Raw genomic sequence first — 20,747 nt, 5'->3', positions numbered from 1 at the left:
CTTGTACTTTCTCTCTCTCTCTCGTTCGTCTTGCTTCCATCGAACACCCTCTCTCCTTGATCCTCTGATTATTCCTGCCGAAGAAAGAGGTTGAATCTGATACTTGTCAGCTGAGGGGCCCCAGCCAGAGTCATGTGTGCCTTTCTCACTGAATTTAGAGAAACCAGATCCCTTAAAGACAGACACAGGGTCTGCTAATGCAGATCCAGTGCAAAAAGTATACACATATGGCATTTAAATTAGCCTACTGTATGTTTTTGATTGGATGTTTCCGCATAATTTACATGCACAGTGGTACTCATTATTAAATATAACTCATTAAATGAGCATTAGTTTCTGTGAATGTGTAATAGTAGCGTAGGCTTAGGTGAGAGTAGACGTTTAAACAACTAGGGCTGGGCAACATACTCACACTCCTCTTCTCTTACATCGAAATCCTCCAACATTTCTCTTTAAAATCTCTCATTTTAGTCTGTTAAGTCTCATTTTACTTTTGTGACAGGGTTTTGTATTGCTCTATCCTCTGTGCTTCCATGTTTGTCAATGTCATGTGTCGGGTCAGAGTTCACTCTTCCGCTGGAACTAGACTCGCGTATGGCCGCAACCGGAAGCCAGTGATTATAGTTTATAAATATGGATGTATGGACAAAAACCTATAAACTCCCTGGAGCCATATGTATTACTTTTGGTAACACTTTATAATAACTGCTACACGCTATTAATCATTAGTTAAGCATGAGTAAACAGTTAATTCATCATTTATAAAACATTAATAAGCAGTTTATAAATATAGCTATAAATGTTTTTTTCTTGATTTGTAAGCATATTGATAATGTGTTTAATAATTGTATTTTCATACTTTGTTAATGATCAATTTATCATTTAATGAAGTATAGCATTATTTAAAAACCAGTTGTTTAAGAGTTGTCAGTCATTCATAAGATCACTTAGATGTAAATATAAGTAAATGTAGTAAATACAGGTAGTTATAAAGCATTCAGTAGTGGTCAGTTAACTATTTTTGTGAGCTCATCTAAAGTAAGGGCTTTGTAAAGCATTTATAAAGGCGATTTAAAGACGCGTCAATCTTCTAAACAGTAAATGTAACAAACACAACACACAGTGATACAGAACAAATATTTAACAGCCTTTAAATCTCCTTTATAAATGGTTTACAAGGCATGAATACTCCTCACTTTAGATGAGCTCACAAACATAGTTAACAGACCACTACTAAATGCTTCATAACCCCAAATTAACCCTGAATTACAGCATTAATAAAGCATGTTAATAAAGCATTTATTAACATACTAAGTAACCATCACTATATGTCTGAATAATAAGATGTGTGAATGTACATTTAAATAGTTTATTAATCATTTACTTACACATTCTAAGTAATCTTATGAACCACTCACAACTCTTAAATAACTGGTTCATAGAAAATGCAATTCTTCATTTAGAAATGATAAATTGATCATTAATAAAGGATGCAAATACAATTATTAAACAAATTATAGATATGCTTTTAAATCAAGAAGAAAGCATTTATAGCTGTATTTATAAACTGCTTATTAATATCTATTAATGCTTTATGAATGATGAATTAACAGTTTACTCATACTTAACTAATGATTATGAGCATGTAGACTAGTTATTATAAAGTGTTACCATTACTTTTATGATGGATGGATGTGCTTTTTGGCTTCAAATTCTATTGTACCATTCACTCCCATTGTAAGAGCCAGGGTGTTTTTTAATGATTATGTTTAGCTAAAAGCAGGAAGTCAGATACACCTAGGATGGCTTGAGGGTGAGTAAATTATGGGTTTTGTATCTTGTTCTTGTCTGTCATGTGTTCCCCTCTCTTTTCATGTTCAGCTGTTCCCCATTTTGTTGATTAGTCTCAGGTGTTTCTGATTAGCCACGCCCCCTTGTTACCTTCTTATTCTTCTTTTTTTTATTTGCATCGATTTCGTGCATTACCGCCACCTACTGTGAAGTGAACTTGATCCAGAGACTTCAAGAACCCATTTCCCATCCTTACCCACTATATTAAACATTTATACTATAGTTCAGCTCCTCTGGCTAAAAAAAACAAACAATTAAAATAAAAAAACCCTTTCAAATCCTGTCAATTAATCCAGTATTTTCCAAATATCTAATAAAGCTTCACTATTATATATCTCTTCAAATAATGTATCTCTCCCTTGTTACCTTGTTTAGCTTGTTTGTGTTTATACCTCTGTTCTCCAGTTGTTGTTTGTCGGTCGTTGTTTGCTGTAGATGTTCTTTGTTCCTGTCCTAAGTTCCTTGTGATGTAGCCTAATTTTTCCCTGGATTACTTATTCATTTAATTAAAGTACTTGCGTTTGGATTCACTCTCGACTTTATTGCTGGCCCTGACGTTACATCAACAGTGAGCGCAAAGGCAACCAGATAACCCACCTCCGCCGATCTGTTTTCTTGAAGATTTCGCAACTGTACAAAGTTGTAATTATTTTGCAGTCCTGAAACAGGAAATGTTATATTGTCCCGCAACTGCAGGCGTTTTTCTGTGTTTTATTATACATCCCTCTGGCTTTTAGTCCAAAAGTGTGATCATTCAGAAAAAAAAACGTATCGAATACTTACTTCAACTATCATTAAAGAGCAATGTGTATCATATCGTACAAGGTTTAAAATTATTTAAATAGACATTTCATTAGTAGAAAATGTGTAGTATTTTATTTGACTTCATATTACTGCATTTTAGATTTGATTTCAAAGGTGGATGTATACTTTAAATAAATGAAAAATTGGTAGCATCCTTAAATAAGATTGTCACGGGGTGGGTGCAGGCAGAAGAACAGGCGGATTCCAAAGAGCTCATATACAAAAGTTTAATACAAATAATCCGAAGACAGGCAGGCAGAACACAGAGTAACATTCACATTGACCGACAAAGACAGAATGAAACAGAGGGAATTAAATACACAGAGGAATCAGGCCTAATGAGGTGCAAACAGGTGAAACAGAACGCTGAACGGGAGGCTGATGAGGGAGTGAGTTCAGGTGTGCAGACGAGAGGATCATGGGAAGTGTAGTGCAGGAGATGCAGACAGGATGGTGAAGACGCAGGACTGTGACAAAGATATTGTAGATTATGTTTTTTTTTTAATTTGTTTTCTTTTTTTTTCTTTCATTTGAAAGTCACGTGTCTAGTATCTGTAAAACCGCATTTTTCCATCTTAAAAATTTCTAATTTACGCTATATGCTCTCATTGACAAATGCGGAAAAATTTGTTCATGTGTTCGTGACATCAAGGCTAGATTATTGTAATGCTCTACTGGGTGGTTGCCCTGCACGCTTAATAAACAAACAACAGCTATTTCAAAACACAACAGCTTGAGTTCTTACCAGAACCAGGAAGTATGATAATATAGACCTTATTCAGAGCAGCGCCATGACAGGTATGAAAGTGAGGCTGTGAGGGATAGTCTTACCGTGTTTCCAATGGCATCCGCTGTAAAAAGCTGAATAAAGCTCCTAGATTACTTACAATTTTCCACAACTTACATTGTCGGGAGTTTTTTGTCAACTGTAATTTCTTGGAAAGATATTTTTCCAGTGTTTCATGAGCAGAACAATCTGAAAACACATTAAATAACAGTACAGCCCATTGAAGAGATGCAAGTCTATCCCTCACAGCCTCGCTTTCATTCTCATTAAAAATCAAAGATGGCGCTGCTGTGAATAAGGCGTATTGGCCCAGTTCTGTCAGCCCTGCATTGGCTGCCTATAAACATTGTATAAATTTTGCTAATTACTTACAAAGCACTAAATGGTTTAGCTCCCCAGTACTTGAGCAAGCTCTTAAAGTAGAACTCCGGCGCAAAATAAATTTGGTCCAATAAAACATCAGTACCTAGTCAACTGTTCTCTGAGATTTGTTTTCATGATAATCGAATGTAAAGAGTTTTATCTCTAAAAACTGTTTAGCGTATAATGCTAGTAATGGGGGCATTGACTAAGTAAAAAGAAATCGCTAGTTTATACCACTAACAAGGCTCAAAATAGCCCCACACTAACACATAATGAGGCTCCATACATGCAAAACGAAGCATTGAGAACTTTGTACGTGTACAGACCGTTTAATAAGAAGATGCTTTATAAAGACAGTTCACTTCGTGTATACAGACAGGAGCCATCTTGGAAAACAGTCTCGATGAGTCAAACCACGAACGTCGTGCTGAGTGAGCTGAACTGTATGAAGTTCAGCGAACTTCTGAACTGTATGAACGGCGTTCGGGGATCGACTTATCGAGATTTGCAAGCAGTTAACCAGAACCAGATAAAGTTCATACATTTTATTAACTAAATCATAAACAGGAATAAACTAAACAAACATACATAAATACTGTACATGTGTAAGGAAAAGGAGTGAGAGGTGGAATGATGTAACGATGGAGAAAATCAACCGAGAAGAACCAACAGCATTTAATATTCACATTTGAATTGAATACTTGAATTTGTAGTGGGAACAATTCTTGAAGTTGTGAAAATTGAAATCATTAAGGGTTCCAGCAGTGGCAAGTAGAATTTGTTTGAAAGTTATCTTTCTCCCTGACCACATTTGGTCAAGGCCTGGAGCCCTGGGGCCTGTTGAGACCACTCCGAGCACCCAGGAGAAGTGAGGAAGTCAGAAAAGTGGGTGATTGAAGTCATTGTTGGTTGGAGTCCTGGTTACAAACTCCTAAAAATGACCTTGGTTCTTTGTGACATAGTCTTTTCTCTCGTCCCTGAAGCCATATCAAGGCCTGCTGGCCTGCTGGAGCCCTCGGGTTCAGTTCTCTGTTCAGTTCTCATGTAATGTTGTCAATGCAGGCAGTTCAATAATATATTGTTGAATATTAAGTGTCCCCTACTAAGCAAGCCAAAATCAAAAGGGGACAGAGGTGGTGGAAAGGAACCAAACCTTCATCAGGTGACAGAATGGAGAAAACAACTTGGGAGAAACCAGGCTCAATCAGGGGGCCAGTTCTCCTCTAGCCAACGAACGGACAGTGTATGATTATGATTCAGGCAGCATTACAGGTCAGAAGTCAGATTGGATTGAAACATTTTGAATATTCTTTGTCCTTTTAAATCAGCGTCCTTCGAAGGATGCGGTCTCTGAATTGGGGTGCAGCTCATATTAAAAAAGAACATCACCTGACGAAAAACTTGAAGAATTTTTGGACCTTTATAAGAAACAGCCAAGCAACCAAAACGACATAAGTTATAATTGATAAATGAAATGTGTAGCCTACTGTTTGTTATAATAGGCCTATTAAATTATTTCCATTATTTAACAATTTCTAGAATTTGTACAGGCTTTACATTTTTATTTCAATGTTGTAATGAGCAATTCATCTAATTTTATCTGTGAAGCTGAATTGTTTTATGTGACAGCATTAATTATAAAATTACTGCTCAGCAGACAGCGTTTTTTACCTTATCTGCAGAAGTGCAGAATGAATGGGAGTCAATGGGGTTTCACCCCCAGAAATCCACTTTTATCAGGATGTAATTTTTTTGTCAAGTAAGTTTAAAGTTGCATTCAAAGGGGAGGGCTAAGACAATACACTCAGCTGAAAATTGCATTTTTAAGTTCACTTATCTGTTCTAAAAATCCGTTCAAAACTGTGATGACGTCACACAATAGCAGAATGCTAGCGTGTTCCGGCCAACAATGGCCTAACCTGTAAGAAATCAAAAGGACATAAGTACTCGTTCATTCGACTTTTGGCCAATAATCTATATTGAACTTGCGGAATCAACAATAAAATATATGTTGATTTAACGACAAGCAGGTGAAAGAGACACGTTTAGCCGTTTAGCCCCTTAGACTCCCATTCATTCTGCACTCGCCTGCGATCACCTCCAGTGGAATTCTAATGGAACTGCAACCAAGATGATACCATAGGGATGATACACAAGAGGGCTAATAGGAAGTGCCAAGGCTCTCCGTTAGAGGGGCTCTGTTTACACTCTTGAATTTTAGAGCATAAAGCAAAATACTTGTGCAATTCTGGGTAGAGATTGGAGAATTGTGCAACACGTTGGGTGTAATAAAAAGTATGTATAAAATAAAAGGATACCTCAACAGGTATTCTGAGTGAATTTGAGGATTTGTTTACAGGACTGGGTTGTTCCTGGAGTCCATTATATTCAGACAAAGTCTGAGGTCATGCCAGTGATTCATGCTCCTAGGAAGGTTCCAGTGGCCAAAAAAAAAAAAAAAAAAAAGACAACAAAAGAGAACTAAAATGTATGGAAGATTTTAATGGTCAATCAAAGATTTTGTGGCAGATTTCAACAGATCTCAATCCCCATTGACTACCATAGTATGTATTTTTTTCCTATATGGTCAATGGGGATTGAGATCTGTTTGATTAAAACATTCTCCCAAATATCTTCCTTTGTGTTCAGCAGAACAAGTAAACACATAGAGGTCTGGAACAACATGAGGGTGAGTAAATACTGACAGAATTTTCATTTTTGGGTGAACTAACCCTTTAACACAACCCATACCTTTTACAAGGCTTCTGTTTTGGGTTTCATCAGCTCCAAGTGTTCCAAAGGTGTCTGGAAGGAATAGAAGGAGTTGTTAATGTAATGGATAACATTCTTGTGTGTCGAGAGGAGTGTGCGAAGTCTCACATGACAGCAGACCGAGAAAGCTGTAAGAGAAATTGAGAAGCAGAACAAAACAAAGACAAATATAAGATTGGCCTAAAGAAATCAGATATGTCAAAGATAGACTGAAACCTGACAAAATATTAGCACTGAATTTATTAGCACTGAATTTAATTTTTATTTACTTTTTTCAAGTCAAGCCAAGTCACCTTTATTTATAGTTCTTGATTGTTTCAAGCTTTGCAGCTTTTCAGTGATAACAGGAAAATAATGTAATAAAGTTTGTTTTGTCTGTACACAGCTCTAGAAGAATAGTGTCATTGTCCAGCTCAAGTAGTTCGGTGTTGATTCTTTTTTGGTTGTAAAAATCATTATTAATTTAGTTCATAATCAGCCGCTCTGGAGAAAACATTGATGTCTTCATCCAGCTCAGTTCAGTTCTTATACAATGTTCAATATCAGTCAGACTCAGATCAATAATATCAGTCAGATCAATAATATTGTTGAAAATTTATATACACAACAATTGAACTGCTGTTTATGAACTTAATTTAATTTTCAACAAATGATCTGCCTGCATTTACACAATTATAAGAGAACTGAACTGAGCTGGAGAATGACATCAAGGTTTTCTCCTGAGCAACTATAAATTTTTGCAAAGTTCCTCTTGCTCTCTCTACAGTCTGATGTATTGTCACTTTGTCATTTACTAAGCTGATTATACAAATGTATTTAACTATGTTTTATTGTTTTTATTTATTAATTTTATCCTTTACTTACAAATAAATCATTTTTATCGATCACTTCTTCATCTAAATGGATCTCACTGCATTGGGGTGATTTAAGTCTTTTTTCTCTTTTTTTCTCTCACAATTACGAGATATTCTGTAATCCTGACTAACTCACAAGTGTAATTTTATTTGGCAACGTTATAACTAGCAATTGTGACTTTATATCTGGCACTTCTAAGAAGAAAAAAAAGTTTAAAAAAAAAATAAATAAAAAAAAGTATATTTTTCCGTGATGGAAAAAAAGGCTTCCATACTTTCTTGATTGTGAATTCAAAAAATGCACTTTGGTTGGTCATGTGACCGCTCCCACGTGACTGCGCTGCTCTCTTTCTCTTTCGCTGTGATGAATAAAGGAAGAGACTGAACTGCAAGATAACTTTTATCTGAAGCAGCACGTGTGTTTTTTCAAGATCAGAAAGTGGTAAGTGTGTGTAGATTTGGGAACGGAGCTTCACTTTAAGGCGAGATCGAACCGCTGATTAATTAACACGCATGTTTGAAAATCAAAATTCGATTTCTCAGTGTTTAGATTTGGGCCTGATGTGAAGGCATGATAGCCAACACTTTTTTGTTTAAACACAGAGAGATGATTTGTGTGTGTGTGTGTGTGTGTGTGTGTGTGTGTGTGTGTGTGTGTGTGTGTGTGTGTGTGTGTGTGTGTGTGTGTGTGTGTGTTAACGTCAACACACTTCACGCCTCTTAGTTTATCAGTATTTTCAATGAGATGCCTTTGATAACACAATGAAGTTAAGTGTGCCAACATTCTTTGTTTTGGTGACGGGTTACTGTGAGTTTTGGGGTTTGGTATTAGGTCTTTTTTTTACCAACAGTCACAGGACCTGTAATGAGATCATCACATTGTTTTGACTTTTGTGTATTCTTTCCTAATACCGGTATGTGATTTGTCTGTCTCAGTTCCTGCTTGTTTGTTTCTGCAGTCTATAGTGCCCTCTTTATTGGCTAAAGTGGAGCACTGGAGCCATGAGTGATGATGGGGAGATGATGGAGCTGCCCCTGAGCCAGGGCAAGTTTGAGCAGATTTGGGGGGACCTGTAAGTCCATTTCACTATAAAAAATATATTTTTGTTTTAGTCTAACCATTAAATGAGTATTAAACTATATACACCATATTGCACAAGTGATCAAAATGGATCATGCTTGTGCATTCAGTCATCCATGTTAAGTTTTACATTTTAATGTTGTACATTTGTAGTTTATTTTAAATGCTCTTAAATGCATCCCCATCCATTAAACAACTGTTTTGTGGTATTTCTTTTTATTAATAGAGGGTTTGGTGAGCTGATCAAGGAGCTACCTCGTACAAACAGTGATGCTTGGCTTACTGCTGTAAGCTGGTATTTTCATTTTTGATTTGCACTTCAGAATGTTTTTTTTTTATGACTTTTTTTTGTTCACTTAAATATGAAAATTCTGTCATTTACTCAGCCTCAATTTGTTTTAAACCTGTATGAATATCTTTCTTCTGCTGAACACAAAAGATATTTTGAAGAATGTCCGTAACCAGACAGTTGATGGACCCCATTGACTTCCATAGTATTTTTTCCTACTATGGAAGTCAATTAGGTCCATCAACTGTCTGGCTATGCAGATTCTTCAAAATATCATCTTTTGTGTTCAGCAGTAGAAAGAATTGCATACATGTTTGAAACCACATGAGGCAGTAAATGACAGAATTTTCGTTTTTTGGGTGAACTATTGCTTTAAATGATTACCAGATATCTGCTACCAAAGGTCCAACCACAGACTTCATATAGGTAGACGCCCTATCGACCTCTACAGCCTATTGGCACGAATGAGCTGTGGGGCCGCCATCTTAAATCATTCTAGAATCATGAATCACTGAATCATATCTCACTCAAACTGATTTTCTCGCTGGATTTTTTGCTGCAAAGGTCATACATGTAGCTTTGATACAGGAGACATGGGATAATTTATTTACAAAATACAAACTTTAGTCAGGTAATGTTAAATCTTACTTGTGAAAACTAATTCCCGAGCGATAGTCCGCCGATTTGAGCAGGAATATGATGCACAGTGCTCTGGCATCTACTGCTGCTATGCCACACAATAGGAATACGACCGGTTTAAGATGGCGGCCGCATTTCTCAGTACCCAGCAGCAGCCAATAGGGCATCTCTATTTGATATCTATGGGTCCAACAGCTTTTTTGACTGAAACTTAAAGCTGCAGTCTGGCATTTTTCCTCTTTGTCGCCATCTCTGTTCGAAATCTGCAATTGCAGGCATTTGTGGAATTATCAACTTTGCACGAGTTGTACTTCAACACCCTCAACACGGCACAGCGCGAATTATCACAATGTTTGAGGAGAGTGTTCAGCTGTCAGTCACTGTACTGTGTACTGTGTGGATACTGGCACTCAGAATCACAGAATATTATTTTTTAAAAGTATGAACAACATAAGAATTTTCACCGGAAAATGTCATCTGAACTAGCAGTAAGAAACATCCACTTTTGTTGTGGTTCTGACATTGCAGTAACTCGTGCTGATTAAACGTAATGACGCAAAGACATGCTCGAATCTCCCGTGGAAATCCACTACTACCACTGGAATTAAAAACATTATTACAAGCTTACCGCTTTGAATCGAGCTAAGGCAAGCAGATAGTTTTGAACACTGGCTGGTTATGTATTTTCTCAAATATGTATTTGGATAATTTTTAACCCAAAAAAAACTACGGACTGCAGCTTTAACTACTGTTTTTATTTTTTGCTTCTTATTCTAAATTCAAGAACAGAATGAAGTGTAACAAAGCATCCATACCTAAATTTAAACTCTCTTCACTATGTCAGGCATTGCCTGATGGCCCTGCTTTTACAGATGGCTTTGACCTGGATCTCCCAGAGAACACTGACACTGCTCTTCCTGCACCTGATGTGGCCCCAGTTGTGGACAACCTCCCACCTCCTGCAACTGTAGTGCCCTCCATCTCTGATTATCCTGGGGAATATGATTTCCAGTTACGCTTTAATCAGTCCAGCACTGCAAAGTCAGCCACATCCACAGTGAGTGATAAGCGAAATATTTTAAATATAAACCATTTTAATTCCTCCCCAAATCTGCATTATATGTATATTTTTTTGTTGTCTGCAAAGGGTAATTGGAAATTATTGGAAGAACCATATATGCAAGTATTTGTGTAAGATTTTTTTTTTGTTTTTTTGCTCTCGTTCTCTCAAGAGCAGCAGTCAGTCATCTTCATCACTCACCGGTCAAATAAGGCTTTGGCGGGACAAAAATACGCCTAAGGCTGACAGAAATCCTTGTGCATATTCCAGTCTTCTTGCGCTTGATGTTTAAACTGACAGGACTTGGGTTCGTAATGTAGGCCTATGCGCTCTTGCAAAAACACACATCCCCGCCCCCACACTCACATCTACACGCACGTCAAATACACAGGAATGATTATCGGCCTGTTCACATCGCCCCTATTTTGATATTGGAAGGACACCGATGTGTAAAAAATTGACCATATCGACCGATATTAAAGGGGGGGCTTGACTGCTTTTTTTCTTTGCATGGTTGTTTATGGGGTGCAATATAACATGTATTCGTGGTTTTTCTTTTTTTAAAGTCTTATTTTTCATAAACTTCACCTTTATTGTCAGCCGCGCTCTCCTCTGTCCTCGAACGAGAGGTTGACTTCCTGATTCTATGAAACCACTCCCTCAGAAATAGGTTATGTGTGTTGTGATTGACTAAACCAGTGGTTCTCAAAGTGGGGGCCACGGACCCCTGGTGGTCCGTGAGCTAAAGCCAGGGGGTCCGCGAAATAATTTATAACAACCTAACGTTTTTTTTTTCCATGCTATGAGTCATGTTTTCTTTATCATCTGAAAACATGCTGTTTATTCCTAAGTAACTTATATAAAGCATTTAACATAAAACAATACTTGTAGACACTTAAAGTTTTCTATAGATAGATAATCTATGTCTGTGCATCAAGTAGACTATTCGCTGCTGTTGATTTTGCGGGACGTGCGCCAGAAAGGAGACGACGGCATGAACCCGCATCCGGTTCTTTTCTGTATTTTTAAAAGGCACGACATTTTGTAGACATTTATAATGTAGCCTATACACAAATAAAAAAATGGACACTTTACCGTTTCGGATGATGCACTCTTGTCTTATCTATGACCATAAATAAGAGTATTCCTGTTTCCACTGCTGAGGAAAAATTCCCATGTAATTGCGCGCCGGCGTCTCGCGTGCGCGCACAATAGTCAGTTCTAGCACTGCTACTGTAGATTTGACATTAGAAGTCTGATCATTATCAAAATAAAAGTGCATAGTGACAAGGCCGTACCCACAATTGAGGTTGCAAGGATGCACATCGCGATGATACTGACCTTCTCGTCTGAGGTGCTTCAGCAGACTAACAACGATAGCTCGTCAATGTCAAAATGTTTGAGTCAGAGTGAACTCAAAGTTCCCCGCACGACGTTTCAGTCAACGGTCATAAAGTGCGAGATAAAATAGGCCTTAATTAACATAAACTAAACAGCTGTTTTAGATAAAAGTTTTAAAAAACGACTGAAACAATCAGTTTGCAAAGAATTAATCAAGCTCAACTTTAACAAAGGAAAAAGCAGGTCAAGAGAAACATACTGTGCCCATGAGATTAACATTATGGACTCATATATTTAACATATACTGTATATTTTTTTTTAGCTAATTACAGTAGCTCAAATTAACAACGCACGCAACTATTAAACATAATGCCATTATCATTGTATTTATAGGCTTATGGGCTTTATTTGTGTGCAGAATAGGCCTAATTATTGAAACATTTCTCTTTTAAGGCCATTCCTGATTGGAATATGTGATTGTGTTTCGTGACATCTTGACAAAAAAAAAAATGTATGCCACTGACTGACATGCTTCTAAATCTATAGTTATCCAATTGTGGGGCCTTAAAACACCTTAAAATGCACATGTGTAGATCAAGAACATCAAAAATTCCTAAGTGAGGGATCCTAAGTGATTCCTAGCAAGATCACTTTCGTTACCTCAGTAGGCTATTTAGAAATTCCTGCATAGTACCCTGGGTGGAGACCATTCATTTTGTGCAAAAATATTTCATTTGCCGCTCACACATTAACTTTGTGCTCAATAACTGTTATAAATATGAGGGGGGTCCTTGGAAATTTTTTTCCCCTGAAAGGGGTCCCTGGCACCAAAATGTTTGAGAACCCCTGGACTAAACTGTCGCTCACGTTGTCCGGAAGGTTAACGCCCATTAACTTTACGGGCGAAATGTACATGTCATGAGCGGTCCAGATGTAAATAATGATGTCGAACTGCAGTTTATCAGTTTGAGGCAGAATCAGACCCCAGACAGCAAACTGACATTGAATCAACTATACGGTAGAGGGCGGTAAAACTCCTAAGCGGTGAGCAGCCGGTAACAAAAAGTAGTCGAAGAAGAACGGTCTCGTCTCAGTTCTCGCGCATGCGCCCATAAGGAAGTAATGGAAAGTCGAATAAAGTCGTTATTTAGGTTTTTTTTTCGCACAAAAAGTAGTCTCGTCGCTTGATAAAGTTATAGTTGAGCCACTGTAGGCACATGGAATATTTAAACCTTTTCTTTTAATGACTTTCTGGGCCGTCAAGAGGCAGTCCCTCAGGCTGTCTATGGAAGAGTGATCCAGCCCTCAGATTCAATCAAAAATATCTTTATTTGTGTTCCGAAGATGAACGAAGGTCTTACGGGGTTGGTACAGCATGGGGGTGAGTAATTAAAGCAGAACTAAGTAACTTTTTTACCTTAACTGAACAGCTTTGGAGTCATTGTAATGTTAATATTACTGATTTCGTGTTGAATGGTGATCATCTCGCACCCCCCTGGTGCCTGTGAGCCGCAAAACCACCCTTGCAACTTTGGGCCGGCGGCTCGCCGGCCTCAGTGTTAGGAAGTATCGTGAGATTTCAGGTCTCGCGAGGTAACGAATTGCTTTACGGCACTATACGCGCACACGCATGCGTACACGCCCCCGGCCATCCAGGAGCCGGCTAGCTATAAGAAAAAGGTAACGCTAGATATTGAATTCTTCAAGTTTTCGTGATGGCTGATGTAAAAGAAGAAGAAGACAGCTCGGAAGTGTTTATCAGAGAAACATAGAAGAGAAACGGACCGGCTTTTTCAGAATAGAGAGAACTGAAAGAAAGCGAAGCCTGCAAAACCGATGCTGACCTGGCCTTCTTGCTGTTGCACTTGTAAGTATCTTTATAATAAACTGTGTTTAATGTTTGTATTTCTTGTAATTGTGACCTCGGGAGTCGGGATGTTTGCTATTGTCTGTTTTTTTTTTTTTTATTATATTATGCTCGCTGTCTGTTACCGGCTTACTAGTACGTTAGATACTGTAACTTAGATGTTAGCATTTTCATTAGCAAACAAACTTGCTTGTTTTCTGTAAGTAAGTGTTTTGTCCGTTCCTCTATCAGGGTTTATTTGTGTTTCTCAGATCGCCTATAAATCGATATGAAATTCTACAAATTATGCATTAGTTTAGCTTGTCGTCAGCCTCAGAATTAGTAACGTTATACTGTGCTGCTGACTTGATAATGCATAAACCGACACGAGAGCTGCTAGCTAATAATGCAACTTTTTTATATTTATTTACCCACATTTACACAAACAGAACTATAAGTAAACGAGAAATTGCATTGCAACTTCACACATGCAACTCCATCTGTGCTATTTTGACCTTGTCTATAAATGATATGTTGATAAAAGATTGATACATTTTCTTTTTCCTTTTTAGCTACAAGCGTTGGCAAGTGTTATCAACTCCGAGGCACCCCAGACCACCAGTACCACCGGTCTCAAGCTTCAATAATAAAATAAACAAACTTGTAATAAACAAATTAAACGTGTTTGACTTTCTTTGGTCAATCGTTACGATAGACAACTCGGATCACCAGAAAAATGATGAATGTAACGTAACATGTATTTTGATAATGCATAATCAAAGTAGCTATAGCTGTAGGCTAAACTAAAAATAAATAAATAGCGGAAACATTTCTTATAGTATTATTGATTTTTAACCATAATGTTACTGATAACGTTTGGTAACACAATAAAAATATACACTATCTCAACATTTGAATAATATTGTTCTGAGAATCATACCTCAGTGGATATGGCTCGGGCGTCAGTTTGGTTTGAAATGTGCTCGGGACAGAGACGCATTTGGAAGGGAATTTTCAAAAGTGCTGGGTAACGCATTCATTCTTTTTTTCTCTTTCGAGTAGGTAATATTTTGAACGACGATGTCCATACCCAGTGGGCATTTGATGTCAATTTAACATCAATATGACGTCAAACACTGATGTCAAAATTACGTTACAAAATAGGTCAAAAATGAAAGTCATTTTGACGTCAAAGTGTCGATGTCAATTTGATGTCAAAATTTTGACCTCTGCTGATGTTATTTTAATGTCATGCTTTGTTGGCATTTGATGTCAATTCAACATTTATTTGACGTCAACATGTCATGATGTTGATGTCATTACAATGTCAAGCTTTGCTAGCATTTGATGTCAATTCAACGTTTATTTGATGTCTACATGTCATGACATTGATGTCATGTTGATGTCATTACAATGTCAAGCTTTGTTAAAATTTGATGTCAATTCTACATCTATTTGACGTCAGGATGTCATGATGTTGATGCTATTTTGATATCATTCAATATCAAGCTTCGATATAAATTCAACATAAATGTGACATCAAACATCGATGTAAAGATTACATAAAAATGTGTTGACATATTTTGATATATTTTCAATGTCAAGCACCACTCAATTTCAACCTAAATGTACAATAACTGACAACACACACATTAAGATCTGATATGTTTTTATTTAATTTTTTTGAGAAGTGTAATACTGTGGGGCCTCTATGGATTCACACTTCCAGAGCTCTCAAGTGCCTGTAAAAGGGAACAAGCAAACATTAAAATAGGCCCTGTCCATTAACATAACTAACGCTTATGTTAAATAAAGCTATTAATAAATTAACTATGGCTACGTTCACACTGTTACACACGTGTAAGAAATTAGATTTTTTTGCAAGGCCGTTCACATTTCCAATTAAATGCGACCTTTTGTGATCTCCTGTGTGAACGTGAAATGACCCAGATGTAAATTATAGACCCAGATGTCATAGATCAGGATCTCATTTCACTGCTAGTAATCAGTATAAACAGAATTGTAGAATGTGAGCATTCATTCAAAGCCAGAGAGCAGTGATTTCAAAACATCACATTCGTCCGGGCTCTTCCCTATGTAGGCTACTTGTGTCTCATATTTTCACATGGTGTAGGTGTTAAACGAAGGGTAAAAAGGGTAAAAACAAAGAAATGGGATTGGGCCTAAATCTACATTGCTGTTTGCAGCAGCTCCTACCTTCCAGCGCCCACTGCCCCCTTTTCTATCTGGCGCAGCACGCAAATGTTTGGCCATCAGGCTAGCAATGGATGCTTCAGTTATGCCGGGTTGTGACTTCTGGATGGCACCTGAAAAATTTAACAGCAATTGCCATTTATCTTACACTGATCAAAATAGAAATCATGTAGAGAATAGAGCTATAAGTGATGAAGGTGCATAAATAGAAAATATAATTACCTATCATGACCTTATAGAGTTCCATTTTTCTGAAAGGCAGCTTGTCACCAGTCCCATCCATGTTCAATAATGACATGATGCTATTTGTGAGTACTCTGTCAATAAAAAGGTGAATAAATAAAGTTATACATGCTGTACAGTACGGCTGGGCGATATGATGATATTATCATATATCGACGATGTCTCGCAAGTATCGTGATGTCGATTTAAAAAAACACTCCGACTTTTTGGGACTTTAGCCTATTCACCTTACCCCCCAGAGTTAGATAAGTCCATACATACCTTTTTCATCTCCGTGCGTGCTATAAGTCTGTTTGACGCACCCACCGCTAGCCTAGCTTAGCACAAAGACTGGATGTGAATGGTTGCAGCTTTCATACTAATCCAAATGAGTGACAAAATAACGCAAACGTTTTCCTATTTACATGTTGTGGTTTGTATAGGCACAGACTGTACAAATATCAAGGCCATATGAGACAGACATCTTTTAACCGTATAAATACTATATTTTCTGAAGGCGAAGCACTGCTACTTGGGCAGAGTGATAACCATCACCTGACACGCACTGTGACGAGGAGCAGAGAGTTCGCTCAGTGTTGGAGTAAAGAGTCAGCAATTACTAACGTTAGATAGAAAAGCATAGTTTATCATGGGTGTTTGCTTTATTGTATGAGCTGTGACAATAAACAGGGGAGACCAGGTAATACAGTACCATGTTTCATTGAATTCCAACCAAAAACGCATCCAGATTTATAAATATCACAGAACATGAATAAATAATTATTATTACAGGAATCAATATATTTTAAATGCAATTTATTAGCTGAACCAAATGTATTCAACAGCATATAATATACAGTATAATTGCATATGATAGATTAAGGGGAAAGTAATAGCACAAATTGTTTTTGCACAATGAACTCACAGCCTATCGTACCCTATCGCACGCTCAAGTTCGTTATTTCCATGGTTATTTCAAATTTAGGCTACTAGGCGCGCCGCGCGCAGGGTGCAAGTTCAACGTGCTCGTTTTTTCCCAAGCGCGTCCGCATCAAGATAAAAACATATTCATACCCTAATCATATAATAGTGTCACTAACGTTACATCAGATCTGGCTAATGGCACTGTTACAGTAGGTCATCTAAAAACATAACACTTACCTCAGCCGCAGGTGATCCACTTGTCCTGTCTGTGCTATCGATGGGATGGCCGGTATCCTTCAGCACATTATGGTCCGTGTGGCAAATTCCATTTTTTTCAAAATAATCGTCCTCATTGAAATGTACCGAGTAAACATAATGTCCCTTGATAATCTATTTAGGTGTGTTTGGATCAATATCCGAGTAAGTAAGTTAGCCATTTCTTCATCCAGTCAGCGTTTTTAGTTGGAATTCTGTGAAACATGGTATTACCTCCCCTGTTTACAGTCGCAGCTATTTACAATAGAGCGAAAACCCATGACTGTAAACTACGCTTTTACTATTTATAAATTGCTGACTCTGTTACCCAAACTCTGAGCGAACTCTCTGCTCCTCACCACGGCGTGTCTCAGGTGATTCGGTTATCACTCCGTCAAAGTAGCAGTGCTTCGCCTTCAGAGAATAGTTCCCAGGTTTTATACGGTTAAAAGATGTCTGTGTCTCCTTTGACTTTGTTATTTGTACACTCTGTGACTATACAAACCACAACATGTAAATAGAAAAACGTTTGCGTTATTTTGTCACTCATTTGGATTAGTATGAAAGCTGCAACCATTCACATCCAGTCTTTGTGCTAAGCTAGGCTAGCGGTGGATGCGTCAAACAGACTTATAGCACGCACGGAGATGAAAAAGGTATGTATGGACTTATCTAACTCTGGGGGGTAAGGTGATTAGGCTAAAGTCCCAAAAAGTCGGAGTGTTCCTTTAACAGTCTGTTTTCAATGACACAATATCCGCTCTATCCTCGGTTTCTGCTTGCACTCGCAAGAGATTAACCAATTGGGTACCAAAATTTGGTACCGAAAAACAAGAAATGTTTCGATACTCAGTAGTACCGAGGCAATTCGGTCCGTACCTAAAAAGTACTGAACTCGGTACCCAGCCCTACATAAGATGCACGCAAATGCACCAGGGTTTGATATAATTAAGTTGAATGTGAAACCAGACCAGCGCTGCGGGGGACGCAGGGAAAAATCGCACTCGGACCGCAGCAAACGGCGGGAACATGAAGTTAGAGGGTAGCAGATTAACCAGCACGGCGCACAGACTGGTGTGTGAAGGTGAATTACAGTGAGCCGTTTGAGACAGGAGACCAAAAATATTGTTTGAAAGTAAAATAATTTTAAGATATTAACAGCACAACTTCAGAGACTGACCTTTTCATCACATTGTTCACATTTTCCCGCAGGGTAGCTCCACCAATTTTTGACATCTGAGCTGTCTGAAGGATGAATTTAGCAAATATGCAGAATTGTATATGAGTAACAAGAATATGTGAATAAGATATTGTATGAGGAATAATTACATCTGTTTGCAAAGGGTTATTTCCTTTTTTGTAGTAACCTACCATAAGTTTTCGTCGTTCCTCACTGGTTAGCTGTCTGTTAAGCTGTTGAAGCTGATCTATGGAGTCAATCAACTCTAAGTGGAACTGGGAATGCGGGGGCTCGTAAAAACGCCCTGCTTCAGAGAGCTTTGCTCTCATGTCAGCTAGCAAGTACAGCACTCGCTTTTGGAACTCTGAAAGTCAGACCAAAAAGAGCAATATCACATCATATTCTGCACAATATTTTTTTTCAATGAAGCAGCTATTTTTGTTTAGAGCACACTTACTTTTCTCTTCCATTGGGAAGACATCTTCTCTATGGTAAAATCTGTGTTCTCTCTCCCGGCTTGGCGTTTCCATGATCCGGGACCTTGAATGATTGTGTGGTCTTTCCAGGGTCCTGGATCTGGAACGATTGTGTGGTCTTTCCAGGGTCCTGGATCTGGAACGATTGTGTGGTCTTTCCAGGCTCCTGGATCTGGAACGATTGTGTGGTCTTTCCAGGGTCCTGGATCTGGAACGATTGTGTGGTCTTTCCAGGCTCCTGGATCTGGAACGATTGTGTGGTCTTTCCAGGGTCCTGGATCTGGAACGATTGTGTGGTGTTTCCAGGGTGCTGGACCTAGAACGATTGTGTGGTCTTAGGGTCCTGGACCTGGAATGATTGTTGGGTGTGTGAGGTGTTTCCATGTTCGGGGACCTGGAACGATCGCGAGGTGTTTCCCTGGTGCGCTCTTGACCAATAACTCGATGGCTGGAGCTGGACTTGAATTTCTTTGGTGGCTGTGGCAGGGAGGGACCTGTTTAATTGCATACGGTAAGACAATATTAAAGGGACACTCCACTTTTTTTGGAAATATGCTCATTTTACAACTCCCCTAGAGTTAACTGTTGAGTTTTACCTTTTTTGAATCCATTCAGCCGATCTCCGGTTCTGGCGGTACCACTTTTAGCATAGCTTAGCATACATCATTGAAGTGCACAAGACCATTAGCATTTCTCCCAAAAAAATTACCAAAGTGTTTTGATATTTTTCCTATTTAAAACTTGACTCTTCTATAGTTACATCATGCACTAAGACAGACGGAAAATGTAAAGTTGCGATTTTCTAGGCTGATATGACTAGGAACTATACTCTCATTCCTGCGTAATAATCAGGAAACTTCACTGTCGTACCATCAGTGCAGCAGGCGTAATGTTATGACGCAGCGCCTGAAAATAGTCCCCAGCTTCTAACGTGACCGGGACTAAGTTTGTGTAGTCATCGCGCCTGATGCACTCATGGTACGGCAGTAAAGTGTCTTGATTATTACGCAGGAATGAGAGTATAGTTCCCTGCATATCAGCCTAGAAAATCGCAACTTTACATTTTCTGTCTGTCTTAGTTCACGATGTAACTATAGAAGAGTCAAGTTTTAAATAGGAAAAATATCAAAACACTTTGGTAATTTTTTTGGGAGAAATGCTACTAGTCTTGTGCACTTCAGTGATGTATGCTAAGCTATGCTAAAAGTGGAGCCGCCAGAACCGGAGATCGGCTGAATGGATTCAAAATAGGCAAAACTCAACAATTTAACTCTGGGGGAGTTGTAAAATGAGCATATTTCCAAAAAAAGTGGAGTATCCCTTTAAACAACTGACTTTACTTAGAAAACTACATTTACATGTTGACATTAGTTTAAAGGGATACTCCACCGGGTTTTCATATTAAACTATGTTATTCCCGTAATTAAGACGAGCTGATGCATACCTCTCTCGTTTCAGTGCGTGCACTCTATCGCTCTGTATTGCCGCAAAACTATGTTAGCACTTAGCTTAGCCCAGTGCATTAAATATGGGCCCAAAAGAGAAGCGACCAAACACTTCCTCGTTTTCCCTATTTAAACACAGTTACTCGATTAGTGTAACTCGACCTAGGCTGGTGACACAAAATAAAACGTTGCGTTTTTCTAAGCGTTTAAAATTGATGACTATATTGTATGGCGGAATACCATAAAATGTGCTTTAGAGCACTTCAACTTGGCGCAATAACCGGATCCCGCTTTGGCGCATGTCACGTTGGTTGCATTGACGGAAATAAGAGGGAGGGGGAGAG

General features: G+C 38.2%; 1 protein-coding gene and 1 long non-coding RNA gene across 3 annotated transcripts in view; both read left to right on the top strand.

Annotated features, from left to right (window-relative positions):
* The first annotated feature begins 7,744 nt into the window (after positions 1-7,744).
* The window catches only part of LOC120477867 (cellular tumor antigen p53), a 38,675-nt gene continuing 25,672 nt past the window's right edge, over positions 7,745-20,747 (top strand). Inside the window, exons 1-4 of one of the 2 annotated variants that reach the window (XM_039669794.2) lie at positions 7,745-7,873; positions 8,391-8,504; positions 8,739-8,799; positions 10,285-10,497. In XM_039669794.2, coding sequence (XP_039525728.1) covers positions 8,434-8,504; positions 8,739-8,799; positions 10,285-10,497 — 345 coding nt within the window. In that variant the 5' untranslated portion in view covers positions 7,745-7,873; positions 8,391-8,433. Of the gene's footprint in view, positions 7,874-8,367; positions 8,505-8,738; positions 8,800-10,284; positions 10,498-20,747 lie in introns of both variants that reach the window. The other variant, XM_039669795.2, reaches the window with a different exon arrangement.
* LOC148998395 (uncharacterized) lies at positions 13,245-14,367 on the top strand. The gene is made up of 2 exons (XR_016155065.1): positions 13,245-13,708; positions 14,260-14,367. It is a non-coding gene; the product is annotated as an uncharacterized LOC148998395 (long non-coding RNA).

The sequence above is a fragment of the Pimephales promelas genome, chromosome 1 (genome assembly GCF_988280905.1).
Source record: "Pimephales promelas chromosome 1, fPimPro1.hap1.1, whole genome shotgun sequence".
NCBI lineage: Eukaryota > Metazoa > Chordata > Actinopteri > Cypriniformes > Leuciscidae > Pimephales > Pimephales promelas.
This window is presented reverse-complemented; position numbering and strand designations above follow the sequence as displayed.